This window comes from Meles meles, chromosome 9 (assembly GCF_922984935.1).
Source record: "Meles meles chromosome 9, mMelMel3.1 paternal haplotype, whole genome shotgun sequence".
Lineage (NCBI taxonomy): Eukaryota > Metazoa > Chordata > Mammalia > Carnivora > Mustelidae > Meles > Meles meles.
Genome location: NC_060074.1, coordinates 112920069 through 112936745, shown reverse-complemented (window position 1 = coordinate 112936745; position 16677 = coordinate 112920069). Strand labels below are relative to the sequence as shown.

The 16677-nt window shown below is 39.6% G+C and overlaps 1 protein-coding gene across 5 annotated transcripts in view; it reads left to right on the top strand.

Annotated features, from left to right (window-relative positions):
* The window catches only part of SAP130 (Sin3A associated protein 130), an 85328-nt gene that overhangs the window by 28259 nt on the left and 40392 nt on the right, over positions 1-16677 (top strand). For 4 of the 5 annotated variants that reach the window (XM_046018312.1, XM_046018310.1, XM_046018311.1 and 1 more), the window contains exons 8-14: positions 675-822; positions 981-1071; positions 1272-1376; positions 5288-5429; positions 8583-8704; positions 14296-14598; positions 15275-15452. In XM_046018312.1, the coding sequence (XP_045874268.1) occupies positions 675-822; positions 981-1071; positions 1272-1376; positions 5288-5429; positions 8583-8704; positions 14296-14598; positions 15275-15452 (1089 nt within the window). The remainder of the gene's footprint in view (positions 1-674; positions 823-980; positions 1072-1271; positions 1377-5287; positions 5430-8582; positions 8705-14295; positions 14599-15274; positions 15453-16677) is intronic. The other variant, XM_046018309.1, reaches the window with a different exon arrangement.

Sequence of the window (16677 nt, the reverse complement as noted above, 5' to 3'; positions counted from 1 at the left end):
TCTTCCCCCTCTGACTTGAAATGCCAACTTTGTTATAATGTCAAGTTATCTTGCCACTGTTGCAGTTCCTGTAACTTGCTGCCAGTTAATTTGAGGTGGGTTCTGTGCTGATATCTCTTTCAGTAATTAGATTATAACTGATCTATAACTATAAAGGTTATAAAAGTTATAGAAGTTATAATCTGTAAAAGTTATAACTAACTTTTGAAGAAACAATACAGTTAGGAATGATGGGAAATTGAGAGCAGGTTAGTGCTTTGGGGGCAATAGCATGGGCTGCTGTTAATCAGGGTCATCTGTAATTCTCCCTCATAAGGTGTAAACCTTAGTGTGTATCTTCAGTTTTGTCCGCACAGTAAAGTGTATTGATATAATAATGCTTACTCAGGGTTGTCCTGAGAGTTAACTCTTAGTTAACTACACTGAGAGTGCTGAAGATGACTACAGATTAATTGATTCAGTTCATGGTGCATATTGATACCTTTGCAAATGAGGTTTATGGAACTTAAAGGAGAGAAACTCGACAGGCCATTTACTTCATTGGATCACCTGCGGGTGTCACAGACCTAAAAAACAAACTGTATGATGGTCTAGTACAAGAGAGCAAATGGCCTTGACTGGCAGCATCATGTCTAGATATGAGTGAGAAATCCTGTCTTTCCTATCTCTTTCAGTCGGCCAACTTTGTCTATCCAGCATCCACCATCTGCAGCAATTAGTATTCAGCGTCCTGCCCAGTCACGGGATGTAACAACAAGAATCACACTGCCATCTCATCCTGCATTAGGGACGCCAAAACAACAGCTTCATACCATGGCGCAGGTAAAACCAAAGGTGAACCTGTCTGTGGAGACTGTGGGTTGAAACCAGACTTCTGCCAGATTTCCTGAGAACCTAGCAGTATTGAAGGCAGTGGTAAACTGGATCGAGGGGGAAATGTTCTTGTTTATAACTGTATTGTGGGATACCGCCCTCCACAGAAAACGATCTTCAGTACCGGCACACCAGTGGCTGCAGCAACAGTAGCGCCTATCTTGGCAACCAACACCATTCCTTCAGCAACCACGGCCGGTAAGTTGGCAGCCCTGCTCTTCCTCCTAAGGAAGTGTGAGGCACGAGTGGTAAGTTAATTTTCCATTTCTCAGCTTCAGTCAGAGAAAAAGAATAGGCTAGAAGAATTCTCTTTTCCCAAGAGCTTTTCTCAGATATTTGAGAAATAGTAGTGTGTGTAGAGAGGCCATTATTGAAGACTTTTTTTCCTCCAATTTCAGGATCTGTGTCACACACACAAGCTCCCACGAGTACAATTGTTACCATGACAATGCCCTCACATTCATCCCATGCTACTGCTGTGACCACCTCAAACATCCCAGTTGGTAAGTGTCCTGCAGCCTTCACACATCTTAAAGGGATTTTTCAGCCCTTCTGACCAGGTCTTCAAATAGAGGGCTAGTATTGGGTTGTTTGGGTTTTTTTAATTATTATTGATTTCCAAAGCAACACTGAATTCAGTTTTTAGTATATTTGTCATATAGATTTGGTGTTGACCATAGGAGGGAAAAGAGGGTAATAATCTTTGAGATCTGAAAGTAAACATTATTTTCACACAACTTTGACTCCTCCATCAGATTTTACCTCTCCTTTGTGTGCCTATTCGTGATAAAAAGTTAACTTCACTGACATAGTTAACTGAGATCCACAGAAAAAGCAAAAAAGAAGCAAGGATCTGGAATGAAGAGAACTTGTACACTGATGGAGTGTTCAGGAAAAGTCTAGGCAATGCACAATGGGAAGGGTGATAACCGTCGGGTTGATTACCCTCAGTTATCATCTGACTGCTACCCCAGGATACTTCACAAACATCCTAAAGTTTCTTCTAGGCTTTGTTTATTCCCCTTTTAAATATGCTTTCAATATTTAAAAAATCTTTGAAAAGTTACTGGCAGCCAAACAGTCATTAAGAGCAGGCACAACCTTTCTCTATAGGGCTAAATAACAAATGTTTTAAGCTTTGCAGGCCTCACAGGTCTGTGTCACAACTGCTAAACTGTGGATAAGATGTCAACAATTGAGTGTAGGTACATTTCAGTAGAACTTTTTATGGACACAGAAATTTGGATTTCATATAATTTTCATCTGTCATGAAATGTTCTGATTTTTTCCCCCAGCCATTCCAAAGTATCAATCCAGACTTCAGGCAGGACTTGCCCACACCTGTCCTGGGGGATGTCTGCTGTCACAGCTTCCAAAGCAGAGACTGGCTTCTGACGCAGAGCACTGCTCTTTTTAATTCACAAGCTCCAGGTTTAGTTTCTAGTGTTAGCTTTGCCTTGGTTGTATGACAATAAGCATGCCATCATACTGTTTTACTCCCAGAGACATGGGACAGCTGCTATATTTTTCATAAACTTTTAGAATGCTTTTTGTAAGATGACACACTGGCATACTTAACTGTCAGAAATCTGGTGACCATAGAAGTATAGCTTCCCCACCTGCTACGTCCCAGCACTGCGGTAGTTCCTTCCTTCCCATATAAGACAGCTTCACATCCCTCTGTGCAGACTTGGAGGACTCTGCCAGAATGATGGTGGAATCCAGGAAGCCCTTCCTCCTCCCTTGGATAACTCAGCCATTCCTGCCCTTAAATTGGTACTGAGCCCCATGGTAGGCTTTTAGCAGTGAAAACACTGCTGCTGGCTCTTTCTCACGTTACCACTCACAGCATCTTGGCACCAGAGAGAGCGTACTACTTTCTTACCGTTCTGTGGGGCAGGTAGTTAATTCCCTCCTGCGAAAAGAGAGGGCTGGAGGGTGGGAGTGTGTGTGTGTGTGATTTTAGCATTGATGTACTATTGTTGAAAAAGATTGTTGCTTCTTCCGTAACTGTCACTTCACACCATTTTCTGGCTGTATCTAACAGTGTCATCAGTTATCCTGAGCACTCTAACCGCAAAACCAGGCTTGCTCTGGCCATTTTTATAGTCAAGAGTCTCACTAGCATATCTATAGCTATAAAGCAAATTAGACCAGTATAGGAGAGCAGTGTACCCTATAGGGGCTCTCTGCTTTCATCTTGAATCATCACTGTAAAGAGTTATTTAGAGATTCATTCTTATTTATGTCACTATATCTTGCTGAGAGATGACACTGTGGAAATAAACTCAGAGTACCAGGAGACAGAAGTAACAGAAGTATGTGCATTCATTTGTCTGAAACTATCAACTTTTTACCTGTCTTAAGTTACAGTATTATACTTCATATCTCCCAGCTGTTTTATCTTTGATTTTTCACTATTTGCTAAATTCTGTGAAAATCATTTGACAGATGTGTCCAAACAGATTTAACATCCGCCACTTAATGTGATTTTTTTCTTTTAAGATTTTATTTATTCATTTGATAGAGAGAGACAGCGAGAGAGGGAACACAAGCAGGGGGAGTGGGAAAGGGAGAAGAAGGCTTCCTGCCAAGCAGAGAGCCTGATGTGGGGCTTGATCCCAGGACTCTGGGATCATGACCTGAGCCAAAGGCAGACACTCAATGGCTGAGCCACCCAGGTGTCCCTTAATGTGATAGGTTTTGTCCAAGTTCCATCAGGCTTGTGCTCTGGCTTTCTCTTCTTCTTTTATAGTAAGCCAAATACTTCTTTGTTACATCCCTATATAGTGGTACCTCAGTTGAGAAAGGAAACCTGATATTAACCCTAGAGCATTGATTTTCAAGTGGGATTTTAATGGATATATTAAAATCACTTAAGCAGCTTTTTCCAGGTGACACTTGCTTTTTCCAGGTGAGGTTAAATATTGAATTCAACTATTTTTACTAGTAGGAATGTGTTGAGCCGGGGAGGGAGGAGCCTGATTAACCATAAGCATAGAGTTTTTGCCTTAATGAATGCTCATTTCTTATAGAATACCGACTTTATTTTCTCGATGCTCTGGCCCACATATGATGGTGGTATCAGAATTCTAAAAAAGCAGAATCAGATGATCACAGCATTCAGTAAACAGGGATCATCTTTGGAGGTGGCATTATGTTCAACTTGGGATTTTTGCATTGTTTTTCCTTAAGTCTTTTTTTTCTTTAATAATTGACAGTGTGTGGCTTTTTTAATTAGAAAAAAGGCACAGATATAAATTCATGGGCATGTGTATGGTTTACCAACCAGTAGTTAGCCACTTTGCCAAATGACAGCTGCATTCCTGTTAGGAGCATTCTTTTCTCCTACCTTTTATGGGCACAGTGGAAAAACAAGGCTTTGTTGCTTTCCACTCAGCTCCCCCTCTATTTACTACTGATGGGGAATATTTCATGACATTAGCCTTAAGGCATGGCATCTGCCTTAGCCAGTACAAGTCATCATCAGTGGTCAAAGTGGGAATCCCGGCTATCATCCTGCAGAAACTTGTCCATCTTCCTCCCTTGGGAAATAGCTGGGAATCATGGTGGACTTGGGTTGCTTACGTTTGGTGTTCAGTGCACTGCACTTTGGGTAATGTGGCATCATCCTAGTCTCCAGTGTCTATGTGCCTGTCACTGGTGGAACTGTGGGGTCTTGCACAGATGGTAGCTGTACTTCTATATATCTAATGTGGACTGCAGCTTTTTTCCCCCAAATTTTCCTACGTAGAGTTAATAGACAGGTCTGTAAGAACACTAAAGTATGTCCCAGTTCAGCTGTACCTTCTAAACAAAACTTGATTGCAAATGCTAGAGGAGAGCAAACTTTGAGCCTCAGATTAGATTTGAAAACTCTATAGTCATTTTGATTTTGCTGTAAAGTTTTGTGCTAAATCACAGGACATTCAAAGGATCTTAGAAATAAAGTGATGATCTAAAGAAGGCCTTCTTGTAGATGAGGAAACTGAGACTTGGAAATTAAAATGATTGACTTACTATTAATTAGCTATGGATTCTTCAGTAGAAGCTAAGGTCTTTGCCGTGTTGGTATTCAAAATTTTGTTGATTTTTGTTGTTGCTGCTGTTGTTAAAAATTTTTCTTCTTTAAAAAAGGTCTCCAGGAAGTCCTGGTATTTTTGTTAAAAGTATTGATGTTGAACCCTGCTTTGGCAAATAACAGTGTGAATATATAAATGTATCAGTAGAATACTGGCTTGAAATAATTCAGTTGAATCTTACATGCTTATCTTTCTTTTTTTATTTTGATTAAAGCTCAAGATCCAGGCTTCTTATTACTGTTTGCATTCTTAAGATTGTTGCTGGCCAAGAATGTTTTGGCATGCCAATAAAAGCATATGAGAGGTAATATGATTGGATTTTGCATTTGTAGCTAAGGTGGTGCCTCAGCAGATCACACACACTTCTCCTCGGATCCAGCCTGATTACCCTGCAGAGAGGAGTAGCCTGATTCCCATTTCAGGTCATCGGGCTTCTCCAAATCCTGTGGCCATGGAAACCCGAAGTGACAATAGGTAGGAGGGAATGTACCAGTTACAGTACCCCATTGTGTCATTAATTGTTTTGATTTTTCAATAACACAGAATGTCCGAGAAATATAGTTACATATATGTGTATTCTTATTTTCAGATTTCCTCCTGAAAATAATATAGTGTATAATTTTTTTTTTCATTTTACGAAAACGTGCTGTGTTTATTTAGCTGTTCTTCTTTTGATGGATGTTCTACTGGTATCTACTTTTTTGTTTGGTGTGTTTCTGTGTTTGATTTATTTTGAGCTGATTTTAGAGTATAGGTTGCAGTGGCATGACCCTTTATCCCTAAGTACTTTCATTTTCGTCCCCAGAGAACAAAGACCTTCTCGTTACCATAGTGCAGTTACCCAAAATGGTTCTTTCATACAGTGACATTTTTGAAGAGTATAGGTAAGCTAGTTGTTTTTGTAGAAAATTCTTCAGTTTAGGGTTGTTGGATTGTTTCCTCATAGTTAGATTCAAGTAATGCATTTTTGGAGCAAATAGCACTTATGTGATGCATTCTTCTCACTGTTACTGAGAGCTCATGCCGCCCCTATGTCTCATTGTTAGCCATGTCAGCACTGATTACCTAGTGAAGGTGATGTTTGCCAGGTTTTTCTATAAAGATATATTTTTCTCCTTTTTTCCTAATTTCAAAGATTTTATTCATTTATTTGAGAGAGAAAATGAGCGGGGGGTGGGGGTAGAGGGAGAATCAGACTCCCCACTGAACAGGGAGCCCAATGTAGGGCTCAATCACAGGACTCTGGAACCATTACTCAAGCCAAAGGCAGATGCTTTACTGACTGAGCCACCCAGGTGCCCCTGGTTTTCTCCTTTGTAAACCACTAATCTTTGTGAAAATACTTGGAGCCTGTAAATACCCTGTTCCTCAATAAACTTTTATTCAGTGGCATTAGCATCTATTGGGGATTTTTTTTTTTTTAGGAGTCCCTTTTTTTTTTTTTTTTTTAAGATTTTATTTATTTCTCTAAAAGAGTGAGCACGAGAGAGAGCACAAGCAGGAGGAGCGGCAGGCAGAGGAAGAAGCAGGCTCCCCACTGAGCAGAGATCCCGATGCATTATTCGATCCCAGGGTCCTGGGATGACCTGAGCTGAAGGCAGATGCTTAACAGACTGAGCCATCCAGGCATCCCTCTGTTGAGGATTCTTGACTGAATCAGTTGATGGTTGCAGTATGATCATGGCAAAATAGTGACATTTTCTATCATTTCTTCCACATTTATCAGTTGGCATGTGTGTAAATAAATTTTATACATCCCATTTATTTTGTTGTGTATTTTATTTTTTTAAAAGAGCATGGGCTCGTGGATTTAGTTTATTTATTATTATAATTCATTGTTGTCATCTGTTTTGATGTTTACATCGTCTCTGGGAGTTTCTTCAGACCAGTTCCTGTGGGCTTTCCATGTCCCATACATCCTACCCCTTCCTTACTTCCCATCACAACAAGATATTCCAAGTTTCTCCTGAATATTGTCTGATCCCTAGAATCTACCATTTCTAACCATGGGTTCCTTTTCATCATTTAGAAACCAGGATCTAGGCGTTAGCTCTGTTTATTGCTACTTGATTGTCATTTTTTCCAATCTCTTTTAGCTGACTAAGTAGGAAGTATGTGACATCATAAAAACTCATTAGGGGTGCCTGGATGTCTCGGTTGGTTAAGGGTCTGACTCTTGGTTTCAGCTCAGGTCATGATCTCAGGGTTGTGGGATCAAGCCCCTGCCAATCAAACTCAGTGCCAAGTGGGGAGCCTGGGTGAGATTCTCTTCCTCTCCCTTTGTCCCTACCCTCCTTGGTCTCTCACTCTTTTTGTAAAATAAATAAATATTAAAAAAAAAAAAAACAAAAAAAAAACCTTTTTAGTACATGTTGATCCTTCTAGTTCAACCCCATTACCTCCCCCATTCCACATTTGTATCTTCTCTCCCAGTGAGAACCTGGTACAGTGCATATGAAGTAGTTTCAGAATTGGATCATTTTTAAATGTTCTTGTTTGCATATTATGGGGTGTAGGAATGCTTATAGGTTTTAATATATTGGTCTTTGTATCCATTCACCTTGCTTAACACACCTGTTAGCCCTAAAAGTTTATAGATTCTCTTGGATTTCCTATGTAAGTGTTTATTTTGTCTACAAAAAGGGACAATTTTTTGAAGGATGAGGGATTTTTTTCATTTCCATTTTTCATACCTGTATGTCTCTCGTTGTTACCTGGAGCTTCCAATATGATGTTGAATAGAGTAGAGATAATGAACAGTCTTATCTTACTCCTGATCTGAATGGGAATTCTTGGGAAATTTCAGAATAGATTTTGCTAGGTGCTATTTTCAGATTAAGGAACAAAGTTTTTTTCCATTCCTTTTGTCAAGATACTTATATCATGAGAAAGTATTGACTGCTATCCAAATTTGAAGGGGGGAGTAATTTTTTTAAAATTCTAGTATAGCTAACATTATGTTTCTATTAAATATTTTTGTGTATCTTTTGTGATACTTCAAATGATCTCTTAATTTTTTCAAGAATCTAAAGCATTCATAGAAACTTTGATATTGAATCATTCTTCTCTTCCTGTGGTAAACCTTATTTGATCATAATGTATTTTGTTTTATACAGTACTTAGTTCCATTTTTTTAGAAATTTTTGTGTTGATGTAGAGAATGAGATTTGTTTATAATCTTTTCTCCTGTTCTCCCTATCTAGTTTTGGTGGCAGGGCTATGTTAAAATTTATTCTTTTCTTTTTCTGGTTTCTGAATCAGTTTGTATAAGTTTGGGATTATCTGTTTTACTTGTATTTGATAAGATTTGCCCCTGTAAATTTTAGAGTCTTTCAAGCGGAATTGAGCAGAGAAAACCTTTGATTACTGAGGTTTTTTTGTGTTGGTTTTGGTGATTACTGTGTGTATTTTCGTGTTTATTGATGTATTTATAGCACCCATTTATTTTTACAAATACTCCTCTTTCTAGGTGTGTGTCCTTTGATCTGACAGTTTATTTGGGACACAATTGGGGAAATGTTGGTATGGCATATAAGGATATGAAAAGGATCTAGGGGATAGGATCATTTGAAATTGAAAAAGAAAATAGACCTATTTTTGTTTATATTACCTGTCTTCTGTCTATAGACCGTCTGTTCCCGTTCAGTTCCAGTACTTTTTGCCAACATACCCACCTTCTGCATACCCACTGGCTGCGCATACTTACACCCCAATCACCAGCTCCGTGTCCACCATCCGACAGTATCCAGGTATGAGCCCTGCTATTAAGAGGACTATTAACATTCCAGTTTTTGGAAGCAGTGAGGTCAAAATTGACCAATGAGTATTTGTAGTATGGATTTAATTATTCCACCTTCCATCTTCAAGTTCAGATAACGTTAAAATCTGAAGCTTTAAGGTTTTAGATCATCTCTCTGTGATCTATAAGAAGATTGCTACTTACTAGTGTACTTGTATGCTTTTATCCCACCATGAGGATTATGTTAACAATTTGTTAAGCCTTAAAATGGCAGTATGGTTAAAATGGTAAAACCCATACTTTTATGGGGCGGGCTTCTATTGTTTTGTGGATCTCCCTTGTGGTTTTTAGTATTAGTCTTTTTTAGTATTAGTATTTTTAGTATGAGCCAGTTATGCTCAGCACTCACCATCCTGACTTGTAAGTAGCATTCTTTTTGCCGATCCAGAAAAAAAAAAACAACAAGTAATCCTCAGGGTTTGTGTTTTCTTTTCCTATGAAACCCTCAGCTCACTTTAGGCGTAAGAGAGCCAGCTTGTGGGTGTTGCTCTTCTATGTGAAACAGCACTGCAGCCATTGTTCCATGGAGCCATTGAGCTCTTGAAGGGGGAACTGGCGCAAATGAAAAACTGATTTTTTTGTTTTGTTTTACTTAATTAAAATTGGAGAAATTTTTAGTATGTTTGGAACAACTTAGTAATATGAAACTACTGTTTCAAAATTGTAGATTATATTGAATCAAAATACAAATAAAATATTTCTGCTAAAAACTGAACTCAGTATCTGATTTGAAATATGTTTTTGTGCAAAACGTACCTTGAATTTTGAAAATAACATAGTATGGAAAAGAGACTGTAAAGTATCTTACTAATTATTTTTATAATGATTATATTTTGAAATTTTAATATTTGGGATGTATTGGGTTAAACAGAGTATATTATTAAGATTAATTTGGCCTGATTTTTACTTCATTAATGTAGCTACTGGAAAATTTACAATTCCATGTATGACTTATATTTCCATTGGACAATGTTTGCTTAAAACTTCAAAATTCTAAGGTATTTAAATCGCTTTGGAAACGGGTTCCTCAATCTCTGCCTTGGGTTTTTTGTTGTTGTTGTTTTCCAGAAAACTTTCCCCAAGGTTTTTTTTATTAATTTTTTAAAAGATTTATGTACTTATTTGAAAGAGAGCACGAAAGGGGTGGGGGCAAAGGGAGAGGGAGAGAATGTGAAGCCGACTCTGCGCTGAACTCAGAGCCAGACACAGGGTTTGATCTCACAACCCTGAGATCATGACCCGAGTAGAAACCAAGAGTCAGATGATTAACCAACTCTGCCACCTGGGCACCCTGTCCCTACGTTTATTTTAATGTGGGGAAGTAGCTGATGAATTGTTCTGAGTTTTCTGTCATATTTTGCTGTGCATCAAAGTAATAGCATCTTTTTAAAGGAAACTTATAACTTTTCTTTATTAACAATCCTATAAAGATAAAACCATGTTTAATTGATTACGGTCAGAAGTAGGATGCAGTAAGTATGGTAGAACCATGTTGATAATTAAGTAAATTTCACATGTGTGTGTCTGTGTGTATGTGTGTTACACTAATAGCTGAATATTCTGAAGTCTGTCAGTAACAGCACTTCCTTCAGGTTCCTTCATCTCCCTCACACAGTTGATACTTCCACAACAGTGCAGTTATGTTGCCTTTCTGGGGTAGGAAATTCATGACCGATATGTATTTCTCTCAGTGCTATCCAACTGAAAAGGACCTGCATAGGCTCTCTTGAGCTAGAATAATCTGCAGACACTACCATTTTATATAAACATTTATGTATAAAAATCCATTGTAAGAACACTGTCAGAAGAATTGGGGATCCTGCCAACCATCTGTTTCTCTTCCAGCTGTCTTCTTTACCACTACAGTAGTCCTGATGGATAGGAATACAGAAAAATGAGTAGTCCAATCAACAGCAATTTATTTCTTCTAATACCAGTACTGTCATTGTTGGTGCAGATGATGGGTAATGTTTTAGTTCTCAGACTTGTGGATCTTTGCATAGATGAACACAACTGAAGGAATGATCGATTAGCCAGCTTACAATATCCTGTTTTCAAGTGGCTCCTTTTAAATGATTTTAAAGCACATGTTTTTCAAATGAGGAGGAGGACAGGAAAATGTATATATAATGGGCCAAATATGAGATTACTGTAATATATAGTTTATGATAGACTAGACCAATTGTTCATGGGCTGTGGTTACTAATAAAGATGGAATCTTTTTGGTTCATGTGTATAGATATAAACATGTAAATTATGAATACATATGTATAATCTATATAGTTTGCAAGTAATTGATGCCTCTCAGATTGTTCCTGAAATTTCACTTGTTTCAGAGATTTTTCCATTTTATTCATTTATTTATTCATGCATTTTTTTTTAAGATTTTATTTATTGAGAGAGGGAGAGAAAGTAGGTGCACGAGGAGGGGGAAGGACAGAGGGAGAGGGAGAAGCAGGCTCCCTCCTAAGAGGGAGCCTGACACACAATGTGGGGCTTGATCCCAGAACCCTGGGGTCATGACCTGAGCCCAAGGCAGATGCTTAATCAACTGAGCTATCCAGGCACCCTCATTCATGCATTTATTAATTTCATAGATATTTATTGAAACCCTGTTATTGTATGTAAGGTCCTATGTTAGGCTCTGTTTGTAAAGGTGACTCTTAAACAGTTCACTTTGAACAAACTTAGACCCTTATAGGGAGATAAGACATGAAGAGCTTTTACTAGAAAGTGCCAAGTTCCAATAAAAGAGACTTGAACAAAGCCAACCTGCTTCTGAGCTAATAGAGGTTATTTCTACTTGAAAGGGAAGGGTTAGAGGTCAGGAGTCTTTTCCTAAAGGAAGTGACATTTGGAAAGCCTCTTAGAATGCACAGGACAGAGCCACAGGGTGAGACTGGGGAAAAGCACTTTTCTTTTCTTTCTTTTTTTTTTTTTTAATATTTTATTTATTTGACAGAGAGAAATCACAACTAGGCAGAGAAGCAGGCAGAGAGAGAGGAGGAAGCAGACTCCCTGCAGAGCAGAGAGTCCGATGTGGGGATCGATCCTAGGACCCTGGGATCATGACCCGAGCCGAAGGCAGAGGCTTTAACCCACTGAGCCACCCAGGCGCCCTGGAAAAGCACTTTTCTGTGTGTGAATAAAGTATTAGCACAGAATATGCGCTCAGAACAGAGTGGTTTGGTTTTGGCAGGAGTGTACTGCATGTTCAGGCAAGTGCCCACAACTGTTACTGAACAAAAACAAAGGTTCATTCACTTCTCAGGAAGAAGCTAATAGCTTCACCAGGTTGATTCTTTTTTTTTTCTTTTTCTCTCTTTCTTTTACATCAAGGGAAGAATTGCAATATAGCGGTAACTATGAATTTACACATACTAACATTTTGCTGCAATTTTCTCATTGATAATAACAATTACCTTTTTAACCACTGTATATATCGTATATAAAACTGGAATTACATCACTGTTTCCCCCAATGATATCCCCTGAGATATCACTGACATGACATACTAGTTTCAGGTGTACAACGTAATGATTCGGTATTTTTGTGTGTCGTGAAATGATGCACAATAAGTCTAGTTAACATCCATCATCACAGATAGTTACAAAATATTTTTTCTTGTCATGAAAACAAAGATCTGTCTTCTTAGCAACTTTCAGATATCCAATATAGTATTACTAATCATAGTCACCATGCTGTACACTACATCCCCAAGTCTTACTTATTTTATAACTGGCAGTTTGTACATTTGACCCCCTTCACCCATGTCTCCCATCCCCCATTACGTCCCTCTGGCAACTGCCAATCTGTTCTTTGTATCTATGAGCTTGGTTTGTTTATATTTGTTTTTAAATTCCACAAATAAGTGAGATCATACGGTTTTTTTTCTGTCCTTGTCTGGCTTATTTCACTTAGCGTAATACCCTCAGGGTCCATCCATGTTGTCACAGGTGGCAAGATTTAATTCTTTATTAAGGCTAAAGAATACCCTCCTGTGTGTGTGTGTGTGTGTGTGTGTGTGTGTGTGTGTGTGTGTGTGGTCCACGTGTGCACGTGCGTGTATAGAGGTAGATGTCACATTTTCTCTATCCATTTATCCATCATTAGACCCTTAGGGTTGTTTCCATATGTTTGTTATTGTAAATAACATTTCATTTATTTGAGAAGAAACACCATTTGTATTTTTCTTTCTGCAAATAGAAATTCCTTCTCTTTTGCTTCCTGGGAATGCTGCTGTTTTCAATTTTGTTGTTTTTGAGTTTTTAATATACACAGTAGTGAAAAAGGAAACTTGCTTGTTCTCTATCTTCAGCGCATATGTGGAATTTAAAATTCGTTAACTACCATATATCAAAAATGCCTGTGATGTTGGTTCCATCAGTTAGAGCAAATATTCTTTTTTTTTTTAAGTTTTTTTTTAAATTTTATTTATTTATTTGACAGAGATCACAGGTGGGCAGAGAGGCAGCCAGAGAGAGAGGAAGGAAGCAGGCTCCCTGCTGAGCAGAGAGCCCGATGCAGGGCTCGATCCCAGGACCCTGAGATCATGACCTGAGCTGAAGGCAGAGGCTTTAACCCACTGAGCCACCCAGGAGCCCCTAGAGCAAATATTCTTGACCTGGGAGCCATGGATGGGTCTCAGAAGTTTTATTTTAATTATTTAGGACAATTGCCTGGCTCACATTTAGAATTTAATAGATGATTTCGTTTTTCATGTTTTAATGCTTTTCTAGTAATCTGCAGGAAGATCATATCGCACTGATAGGAAGTGAGGGGAAAAGCTCTAATATATAGAGCTTTACGTAGTGCTTTGTTTAAAAAAAAAAATGAGGTTTTATGGGGCTCCTGGGTGGCATAGTCATTTGGGCATCCAGCTCTGCTTAGTTCATGAGCTTGGGGTTGTGAAATCAAACCCCACATCTGTGCTCTGCACAGAGTCTACTTGAGATTCTCTCTCCCTCTCCCCCTCCCGCTAGTGCACGCACGTGCTCTCACTATCTCTGATAAATAAGTAAATCTTTAAAAAATAAAAAAAGGGGTGCCTGGGTGGCTCAGTGGGTTAAGCCTCTGCCTTTGGTTCAGGTCATGATCCCAGGGTCCTGGAAATGAACCCCGCATCAGGCTCATCAGGCTCCCTGCTCAGCAGGGAGCCTGCTTCCCCCCTCTCTCTCTGCCTGCCTCTCTGCCTGCTTGTGATCTCTCTCTCTCTGTCAAATAAATAAAACCTTAAAAAAAAAAAAAAAACTGGGGTGCCTAGGTGGCTTAGTTGGCTGAACATCCAACTCTTGATTCCAGCTCAGGTCATTATCTCAAGGTCATGAGATCAGGCTCCATGTGGGACTCCTTGCTGGGAGCGGAGCCTGCTTGGGATTCTCTCTCTCCCTCTCAAAAAAAAAAAAAAAAAGGCACCATAAAAACTGAGGGTTTAGATCTTTTACAGTGGAAAAGTCTGTTTTCATTTTATTGTTTTTTTTCTTTATGTGGGCTATATCTAATCAGAGCTGACATTCTTGTCACTTTCTGCATCATTTTCAGTTTCCGCTCAGGCTCCAAACTCTGCCATCACAGCTCAAACTGGTGTTGGGGTGGCATCCACCGTCCACCTAAACCCCATGCAGTTGATGACAGTGGATGCTTCTCATGCTCGACATATCCAAGGGATCCAGCCAGCACCCATCAGTACACAGGGGATCCAGCCAGCCCCCATCGGGACTCCGGGAATACAGCCAGCACCAATGGGCACACAGGGAATTCACTCAGCAACCCCAATAAACACACAGGGACTTCAGCCTGCACCAATGGGTACTCAGCAGCCTCAGCCTGAAGGAAAGACTTCAGGTAATTTGAGTTTTTCCCATGGAAGTTGGTATAGAGGACACAAACTAGGTTTAAATCCTGGTTCTGTCACTTACTGGCTTGGTGGTCTTGAGTAATTTCTCTGTGCCTTAGTTTCTTCTTTTAACATGAGTTGCATGGAACTTATCTGTCAGAGTCATTGTAAGCATTAAAAGTTCTATACATAAACAGCCTAATACATGTTTGCATGTGGTAAGAAGCACTCTGTAAAGTTGAGAGAGCAAATTCACCTTTATTATAGCATTCTTATTCTCTTTAAGATCTTGAGAGTTGTATGTAAGGCTGTAAACTTAATAATCATTTTTAAGGATTGTATCATTTTTAGGGATTGAGAAGCAATGGTATTTCACAAAAATTGTAGGAGATTATTTCTTAAAGTATGCTATGTACTTTGTATCTTATCTGATTTATTAGTAGTTACGATTATGCAGCAAAGAGAGATGTGCATCAGTAGACTTAGTAACCTCTCCCACTTTGCCATCTGCTTTTAGACACATGAACATTGTGCTCATCCCTTACTTTCTTGAAATTAGACAGTCATAGCATGGGTACTCTAATGCTGGTGGTCTAATTGTTTTTGTCTTATGTGACATTTTAGTAATGTTTCTTTTGTTTCTTCTTCTTCGCTGTTCTCTCCTGCCCCCTCCCTGTCCTCCAGCAGTGGTGTTGGCAGATGGAGCCACAATTGTAGCCAACCCTATTAGCAATGCGTTCAGTGCTGCTCCAGCAGCAACAACAGTGGTGCAGACCCACAGCCAGAGTGCTAGCACCAACGCTCCCGCCCAGGGCTCATCCCCCCGGCCAAGCATCCTCCGGAAGAAACCTGCCACGGATGGGTAGGTAGACCAGTAGTGCCACGTTACACCTCTAGGTCTGGACATCATTACTGAAACGGACAGCAGGCCCTTCTCCAGTGCTCGTAGCAGACTCTGAGCGCTCACCTTCTGCAGCATTGTTTAATCTGTTGGGAAGTAACTTACTGTAGGACAGTAAGAATCCATGAGTCTGGACGGGTGGCGAGCGCAGGAGGTGGCCAGTTTATAAGCAGCTGTTGCGTACTATTTTAGGAGTTCTCTCTAGTTTTGGGAGTTTAATTCTAGAGGCTCTGAATAGCTTCTGATTGACCTTTCAGGTATGTCTAGGTAGGCATGTTAATGTTTACTATTTATTTTCTTCCTTATTGGCCAGCATAAATTGTTGCTCAGGGCAAATAATATCCTAGATGTATTAAGTAAGGGTCATATTTAGTCGCAGAAGTGTACTGTGTTGTCGGTGTGGGTCATGGGTAGAAAGGTATGTGCTGTGCTCTGAAACTTAAGTTGCAAACTTGGGAGGTGGAAGATGGGCAGTCACACTTCAGAGAGCAGCGTTTCTGTGGCTCCACCCATAGCAGAAGATTATAAGTTTAAAACGTAGCAAGAACATAAGCTGCTGGGTCCGTACAGGTTTCCAGATGTGCAGGACTTTGCCTTGACCAGAGCCTCTTTTAAAGATAAAGTCAGTCTGTGGCAAAGGAACCTTCCTTATCAATGAAAATGGAAGGCAAAAGCTCCTGCTTAACATGCAGATTGAACACACACACTTCTAAATTTCTTGTCCCCTCAAAGCCCTGTAGAACTTTAAGCAAAGAGGCTTTCTAAAAAAAAAAATACAAGCACACAAGGATGGGAAGAATATAAGATAAAAGCAACCAAACTTTGAAGCTGGAAGGCAGGTAGGAGAGTGATCACTCACTTAGCTGTGAGAAAGCTGAATTTTAAGTCTATCGAGAATGTTGAGAAGCATCCTCATTTAAATTGCCTGAGCTTCAGATGGTCCAAGAACAGGAAGAACAAAGGGTAGAAGGAAGCCGGGTTGAAATGTGTTTGAGAAGGTTAGAGATCTGCATCCCCTGTACACTGCTCCTCCCAACCACAGCACACACCCAGAGGGTTAAATTCTGCATATGGTTCACTGGGATCAATCAGCATAAGGAGGGCCAGGAGTATTTTTTTTTTTAAGATTGACAGACAGAGATCACAAGTAGGCAGAGAAGCAGGCAGAGAGAGAGAGGAAGAAGCA